General features: G+C 43.2%; 1 protein-coding gene and 1 long non-coding RNA gene across 2 annotated transcripts in view; one reads left to right on the top strand and one right to left on the bottom strand.

Annotated features, from left to right (window-relative positions):
- The window catches only part of ndfip2 (Nedd4 family interacting protein 2), a 28,172-nt gene extending 21,538 nt beyond the window's left edge, over positions 1–6,634 (bottom strand). The window contains exons 1-4 of the mRNA XM_061797938.1: positions 6,407–6,634; positions 527–728; positions 288–418; positions 103–190 (exon numbers count right to left, since the gene is read on the bottom strand). Of these exons, the coding sequence (XP_061653922.1) occupies positions 103–190; positions 288–418; positions 527–728; positions 6,407–6,433 (448 nt within the window). The 5' untranslated portion in view covers positions 6,434–6,634. The remainder of the gene's footprint in view (positions 1–102; positions 191–287; positions 419–526; positions 729–6,406) is intronic.
- Positions 5,001–7,277, top strand: LOC133489156 (uncharacterized). Its single transcript, XR_009791832.1, has 3 exons — positions 5,001–6,127; positions 6,882–6,972; positions 7,228–7,277. It is a non-coding gene; the product is annotated as an uncharacterized LOC133489156 (long non-coding RNA).
- The last annotated feature ends 1,082 nt before the right edge of the window (positions 7,278–8,359 follow it).

The following is an 8,359-nucleotide window of genomic DNA, read 5'->3' as shown; positions in this document are numbered from 1 at the left end:
GGGCCAGTACAAGTTCTGACAGGGCCACCATTCAAAAAGGCTTAATGTCAGACTGTGTATTAGAATGTTTTAGTTAACACACAGCTCCAGTCTTTTACTTACTGAAAAAGGCCAGCATGAAGATTCCATCATTCCCAACTCGCAGTTGGTCAGCATCACTAAAATCATCTCTGGGAAGAAATTCATCCTCCTGATGGTGATACATGATAATTATGATGAAAACACACCAACAAATATGCATGGCAACATTTGTTGAAATAAATCAAGCAGTAAAATGGGACTCGCACCCGTGAGATAACCTCCACAGTGGAAGCAGCCATGGAGGCGGCTTTTGCTTTTTCTGCTTCATCGTATGTGGGCAACGAAGTGGCCACACTATAGGGTGGTGGCACTGGGAAGTCACTTTGGAAACTGGTCTCTGTTGTAAATAAGTAGAGGAGAGATTGATCCACACAGGCCACTATCACGGAAAGCAGCACTAACTCTAAAGTGATTTCAACAACAAAACAATTTGTTAGGTACAAACCAGGCACAGCTGCAGTTGCACCCAGGTCAATGGAGGCGTAAGGGGGCGGAGGTGCATCTGCCCCTGCAGCCTCCGCTGGTGGAGGGGCAGGAAGGACAATGCTCTGTGTCTGACTTTGGTCATGCGACGCTCCAGCCTGGGTGGCGGCACAGGGTTGCTGCTCACTGCCAGAAGCCTCAGCAGAGTCATCCTCGTTGTGCAGCTGAAAGAGAAGACAAGATAATCGATCCACAAGGGTGTCCTTGAGCTTGGTGCAATCTTAGATGGGGAGGATCCAAAGGCAGAAACTACCGTAATTTTTCGTGTATAATGCGCACCTATGTATAATACGCACACCACCTAAGTTGACCTCAAAATTCTGGAAAACCCTTCTACCCATGTATAATGCATTTTTACAATGCATGATTTTGCTTCTATCCTTATGATCAAAATGAAGTATCTGTATTTTGTTAGTTTGTTATTTTTTAAATAATTATTCTGAAGTTAAGCACTTGGTTTTAACACTTAATGCTTTTTTAAATTTACTTGCTCTTATTTTGAAATTCACAGCCCTACTTTTATTTAGTAAATTAGAAAACACACCGTTGTGCTCATATGTTTGATTACCCAGGCAGAATTTGTAAGATGGGTATAATTCTTTAAAGAAAACATGAAGGAAAAGGCGAAACACATTTAATTTTATTTTAATAGGATTTAAATTAACGGTGGACGACTGGTTAGCACTTCCGCCTCACAGTTCTGGGGACCGGGGTTCAAATCCCGGCCCCGCCTGTGGAGTTTGCATGTTCTCCCCGTGCCTGGGTGGGTTTTCTCCGGGCACTGCGGTTTCCTCCCACATCCCAAAAACATGCGTGGTAGGTAGATTGTAGACTCTAAACTGCCCGTAGGTGTGAATGTGAGTGCGAATGGTTGTTTGTTTCAATGTGCCCTGCGATTGGCTGGCGGCCGGTACAGGGTGTACCCTGCCTCCTGCCCGAAGATAGCTGGGATAGGCTCCAGCACGCTCGCGACCCTATTGAGGATAAGCGGTAAAAGGAAATGGATGGATGGATGGATTCAAATTAAACGGTCAAGCATTTCAGAAAAGCATTATCATTAAACATAACATAACCATAAAGAAATGAATGATGGTTGTTGTTCAGTCATCAGTCATATTTAAAAAAAATAAAATAAAAATTCACAAGTTCTGCCAGGGTATGTAAACTTATCAGCAAAAATTTACATACATGCAGTCATATGTACCCCTGTCATACTACAATAAGCAGTGGCTGTCTAAACAGGTCATTTCTTGTATGAAATTTTAAAAGACAATGGAAAGCTATGCATGTTGACTACTTGCACCAGTCAACACACTTCCATCTCAATCCCTAAAGCCTCTTTGTTAACAAACGAGCAGAGCTTGATTTTTAAAACATGCAGTACTGTACATGAAATTACAACTAAATACATTTGTTGGAACGTTTTCTAAATTATTTGAATGAAGAACTTAACTTGTGGGTTTACAGTATGAGTCCCGACACAAATTGTCGCCGTGCAGAATGCGATAATCTCTCGTGATTGGTCCGTTTTAGTCACATGCTGTCATGATGTACTCAGCTTTCCCCTTGGTTCCACATACCACCTACACCACCACCTTCTTGATTGATTTTGCAGTACAATTAAACGCATCATTTGGTCATCTAGGTCCATTTGTTCTAGCAGACACTGTTCCACGGTCGGCATTGTTGTTGCTTTGTTCCTTGTTCCGGAAAGGAAAAACAGCTACCGGAAATGGCCATAAAATACAGAGGAAAGTCCACCCTGTGGTGTCCCAGCCGATACCAGCCGTAGCGACACTCCCGGCTTGGAGGAGAACTGCAGGACATTTTCAAAACAGTGCGCGTGGGTTGCACTCGAGTATAAAGGCAAACTGCGCACAAGATAGCCGCAGTGACCTCAGCGCGCCCGCACGAGCATAAAGAAGCCTTTAATTACCCTAACCTGCTGCACATCCTTCCCATTTCTCTCTCTGGCCAACCTGGACAGATCTTTCTCTCCTTCTTGAGTGTCCAACCTGGCATACATGTCATCATATGCCTCTTGTTTGGCCTTTGCCCTACATCACATCTCCATGTATTCTTGTCTCCTCTCCTTGGTCCTCTCAGTGTCCCACTTCTTCTTAGCTAACCTATTTCCTTGTATAATTTTCTGTACCCCCTCCTGGAAGCCGTCACCTTATCGTGGTGGAGGGATTTGTGTGTCCCATTGATCCTAGGAGCGAAGTTGTCTGGGACTTCACGCCCCTGGTAGGGTCACCCATGGCAAACAGCTCCTAGGTGAGGGACCAGACAAAGCATGGCTCCAAAAACCCCTATGAAGAACGAAACAAATGAATCTCGGTTTCCCTTGCCCAGACGCGGGTGACGGGCCCCCCTCTGGAGCCAGGCCTGGAGATGGGGCTCAAAGGCGAGCGCCTGGTGGCTGGGCCTGCACCTATGGGGCCTGGCCGGGCACAGTCCGAAAGGGTAACGTGGGTCCCCCTTCCCGTGGGCTCACCACCTGTGGGAGAGGCCATAGGGGTCGGGTGCAGTGCGATCTGAGTGGTGGACAAAGGCAGGGACCTTGGCGACTCACAACTCTCTCTTTGTCTGGGATGCTCAGAACTACTTTGTCTAGATCCTTCCAGAATTTCTCTCTCACCTCTAGGTCACATTCTACCTGTGGGGCATAGCCACTAATGACACTGTACATAACACCCTCAATTTCGAGTTTCAGCCTCATCATTCGATCTGATACTCTTCATCGCCAAGACATTCTTAGATAACTCTTAATTTAAAATAACACCTACTCCATTTTTCTCTACCATGGTAAAATAATTTGAACCCTGTCCTTAAACTTCTAGCCTTACTGACTTTCCGCCTGCTCTCCTGGACACACAATATAAAAACAAAAGAGGAGAATCTGTAAGTGATTTTTAAGACACTATTAGATATGTAATGTACATATAACATGATGGATGAGTGAGCCGAATGGTATTTATTTATTTTTTTTTAAACCTAAAATGCTAGCATGCGAATGCTTATCGCGGATGCTAACCGATGAGCATAGGCTGAATTTGTTTTCTCAAATTCTGTCCAGAGTTTATACACTTTATGCCAACGTATGCAGTTAGATGATAGAAGTCCAGCCCTCACAAATGAGAATAAAATGCATTTTAATAGTAAAAAGGAAAAAAATAATTAGAAAATTTAATAAATTGGGGGGGAGGGATTACTTAATGATATATCATACCGGTTAGATGCCTATGGTTGGGATGCTGAAATTTTAATCTCACAACCACAGCGTGCATGACATCACTCACGTTTGCTACAAGATGAGTTTAAATGTAAACAAACAACTGCAGTTTTCTAACAGTCGATCGTTCCTTGGAGAGTAACACGAATACTGAACGATTGGTTTAATTATTCTCTGATTCTTCTCTAATTTCTCTCGCTTTACTTCATTTTAGCACCACATCTCTCACCATATGTTCTTTGGAATGCATTCTTCGATAAATAGACTTCGGCCGGCTCCACATTGGGGCAAACCTCCTTGCTGTTGTAGCATCGTAGACAAGCGGCTAAAGTCTAATAGTGCCGGTATTCTCACCTCAGTAAAATACCACGGCCTCATGACTGCCCAGCACGACAAAGGAGAAAGTAATTGAGCTGCTGTAACAGGCTGCCGGTGAAGGCGCACACAACAAGCGGAAATACTGTCCAGCGTCTCCGTCAAAGAATGTCATGGCAAAATACGCTGAAAGCAGTCACACAACTAACATTCAACAACAACAAAGTGGGGTACAAGGAGAATAATAGCGAGGATATCGTCACAGGCTGCCAACTCACAGGCGCCTCCTCTTACAGGGAAATAGCCCAAACAGCTGGACCTCACGTATCTGACAGGTGCATGCAACCGACCACTTGAACCTGGCAGCTGCAAGGATGACCAAAAAGGCATCATTGGCCCCACAGTCGTCTGCCTTAGCCGCTGGAACAGGGAATGTCGACTGCGGTCAAGCTAGCCTCCACTCGTAAAGTAGCAGTCAAACCAGCCGCCCCTAATTTTGTCCATACTAGGCATTACGATAATAAGTCGCCAACTAGCGGCAAAAGCCACCTTCAAAATAAAAGCCTACCAATAATACAGACGTCATTGCTCTTCGGTTACAGAATGCAACCAGCAAAGTTAATTTGAATCTTTTGAAAATTTTGTTTGTTTGATATCTTATGAAAAATAAATGGTACTGCACTTATATAGCACTTTATCTACACCATCACAGTGCCCAAGCGTTTTATAAAGCCACACATTCACACACACATTCATGAACCAATGGGCGACTGCTGCCATGCAAGGCGCTGCCAGGCCGACTGGGAGCAAATTGCGGTTCGGTGTCTTGCCCAAGGACACTTCGACATGCGGACAGTCGTAGCAGGAATTCAAACCTGTTCTACCTACTGAGCCACCCTAAAATAACCCCATTGGTATCGCAAGACAAGTCCAAATTTGTGTGACAGACAATCAAGGACTCCACGAAAAGAGGTTTGATGAAGATCTGATATTGTATTTCAAAATAGAACTCTCTGAAAACTGCACATTTTGCTGTCATTACCCCTGACTGAAAAAAATCTGTTAAATCTTTTTAATGAGATATTGCAACACCGGTCCAGTTCTGGGGGGCACTACACCACTGCAGGTCTCCAACAAAAGAGGTCCCATCCAAATCTGATGTGGCATTTCAAAATAAAAGTCCCCTGAAATTGGTATATTTTACTGTCATTACCACGGATTTCAAAAATTCATTAAAAAAAAATAAAAAATCGATGAAATATCGCAAAACCAGTCTAGTACTGGGGGACACTACACCACCCCAGGTTCCCAACAAAAGAGCACTGACGTCCGTATTATTGAGAAGCTTTTATTTTGAAGGTGGCTTTCACCGCGAGTTGCCTACCTATTACCGTAATGCCTAGTATGAACAAAATTAGGGGCGGCTCTTCTTGACTGGTACTTTACGTGTGGAGGCTGCCTTGACCGCAGTGACTGTCGGACTGACCATCTCATGTGTCACGAACGCAGATTTCAAAAATTCATTAAAAAACATCTGTGAGATATCGCAACACCACCCCAGGTTTCCAACAAAAGAGGTCCCATCCAAATCTGATGTGGCATTTCAAAACAAAGGTCCCCTGTAATTGGTATATTTCACTGTCATTACCACGGATTTCAAAAATTCATTTAAAAAAAAAAATCTATGAAATATCGCAACACCAGTCCAGTACTGGGGGACACTACACCACCCCAGGTTCCCAACAAAAGAGCACTGACGTCCGTATTATTGAGAAGCTTTTATTTTGAAGGTGGCTTTCGCCGCGAGTTGCCTACCTATTACCGTAATGCCTAGTATGGACAAAATTAGGGGCGGCTGTTCTTGACTGGTACTTTACGTGTGGAGGCTGGCTTGACCGCAGTGAATGTCGGACTGACCATCTCATGTGACATGGCGCAAGATCACCGTGCTTGGGCTACTTCTGTTCGGGACGCCGTCCAGGCCAATGAAGACGCCGGCCCAACCCGTACTGGGTGAACGCAGTTTCACCAACACTTAACAGCATAATGCTAATAAAGCGGATGAAATTATGTTCGCTTTACAGAACCAGTTTGCTAGTTTAGCATACGCGGAAGTATTCGTCTTACAGGTTGCCATAAACTCCCGCAATGGAATTCGAGAAACCTTCCTTTTAAACAACGTAACGCGCTAACAATAACTCATTCCAATTACATGGTTGAAAATGGTGACAGGGCCCTCTTGTTGGCTGTTGTAAGGTAGGCCAAACATACCATTTTACTATCAGTACTTACCACTTGGTATCGACTTGTTGGGTCCATTCTTAAGAGATTCAACTGGCGAGTGAGCCAGTCAAGAAACCACAGAATTGTATCCTGTTTACAAAAATAAAATACCTTGTCTAACAAACACTGAAACTAACTGTATTAAGATCGACGGCGTAAGAAATGGCCGCAGTCCGCAGAACACTTCCGTCGTTGTTGCTGAAAACGTCGAGTCGTGTCACGCTTGTCTCAAAGTCGAGTACTTCCGCCCAAATATTTCAAAATATACGGCGAAAATACACACACACACACACACACACACACACACACACAACACACTCCGAATATACGTAACACACATTTCCTCAAGCAGTTTTAAAGACATAAATTAAACATTAATATAGTGACAAAAACGTGACTAAAGATATGTTTCACGTTTTTCTTTTGTTTAAAATAGCCTGAATTAAATTGCGTTTTTTTTTTTTTTTTTATTATTATTTTGCAGTCCGAGTGCTGCATTTCCGATATTGGTTCGTTCTTCCCAATTCCGGAAGGTGGAGTGATTGGATGAACTACTTGACGGCGTCGTGACGCAAGTACACAACATATTGCTTAATGTTTAACCACAAAGTTTGATCAGGTAGATGTCTTTACAGCTTTGGTAGGGATTATACTGTACAACGCAGCAAAAAGTGCACTGTTTTCAGTCGCTCCTTAAAAAAGACAATTTCTAACATTTCGTTTCCCACACGAACGCGATCTGATCTCTGAACTTTGTTTCCTTGTTCACCAAGCACTAAATGCATCATTCATCAGTTTTTTGTTTTTTTTTGTTTTCTTTTTTTGTCCAGAGCACACGAAGAAAAAATAAGACTACGGAGGATTTTATATCAGCAAAATGGGGTAATTGTCTTCCCTGTATTCTTGGCTGTAGGCTAATCTTGGCTCGCTGCAGTGGATGTGCTCATAGAGGACTCTACTGTGAATACAAGTATCCCACAGTCATTGAGTTGCAAGGACAAATCACGCAAAATTTAGTTACATCTAAAGCACCAGATACAATTCCATGTCTTCTTTACGTATACCTACATATTATAGAACCTTGCTTTTAAATCCAATTACCATTTATTGACAGACAGTTGACACAAAGTGATGTCATTTTAATTAATAAATAGTCAACGTTTCTTTGACGTTCCTTGGGAGAAAAAGGCTCTGAAAAGACAGTTTGACCACTAAAAATGTTTTATTTTTAAGATGGAAAATGATTTGGTTGAATTCTGTGATGCTTTAAACCAAGTAGAGTGCTATATTTTCAAAGAATATCCTGATGAGTTTTGTGCCTGTTTTTTTTCGAACTATCTATCAACACTGCGATTGGCTGGCAACCAGTTCAGGGTGTACCCCGCCTCCTGCCCGATGACAGCTGGGATAGGCTCCAGCACGCCCGCGACCCTAGTGAGGAGAAGCGGCTCAGAAAATGGATGGATGGATGGATCTATCAACAATTAGTGTGAAGCAGTGAACTATAAAACCAGTCAGGACATGATATTTTTGTGGACAATGTGATTGTCATAAACTGCTAATAAGATGTTAGGTTTTGTTAGCGAGGAAAAAAGAAAGAATGAAAGAAAGCACACCTGTGCTAATCCCAAGGGCACTACACGTGAGTTGATGCCTAGATCAAACTACAGGATTTTAGCCCCGATATTAGCACGATTTGCTATCGCGGGCAGTTTCCCAGATCAACTCGACATATTTTGTCGGGAACGACAAAACCTCTTGTAGTGTGACATAAGCCACCACCAACGATTTGGCCCGCCCTACGACGCCAAAATGAAAAGTCTAGCATGTTTGATTTTTTTTGGGATATCTTCCATGTAGGCAACTTGACATCGACCAATAGGATTGCGTAATGGCGAGCAACGCTTCGCCTCCAGTACTTTTCATTGTCAACATACTTGGTCGCCATTGTCGACACTTATC

The sequence above is a fragment of the Phyllopteryx taeniolatus genome, chromosome 1 (genome assembly GCF_024500385.1).
Source record: "Phyllopteryx taeniolatus isolate TA_2022b chromosome 1, UOR_Ptae_1.2, whole genome shotgun sequence".
NCBI lineage: Eukaryota > Metazoa > Chordata > Actinopteri > Syngnathiformes > Syngnathidae > Phyllopteryx > Phyllopteryx taeniolatus.
This window is presented reverse-complemented; position numbering and strand designations above follow the sequence as displayed.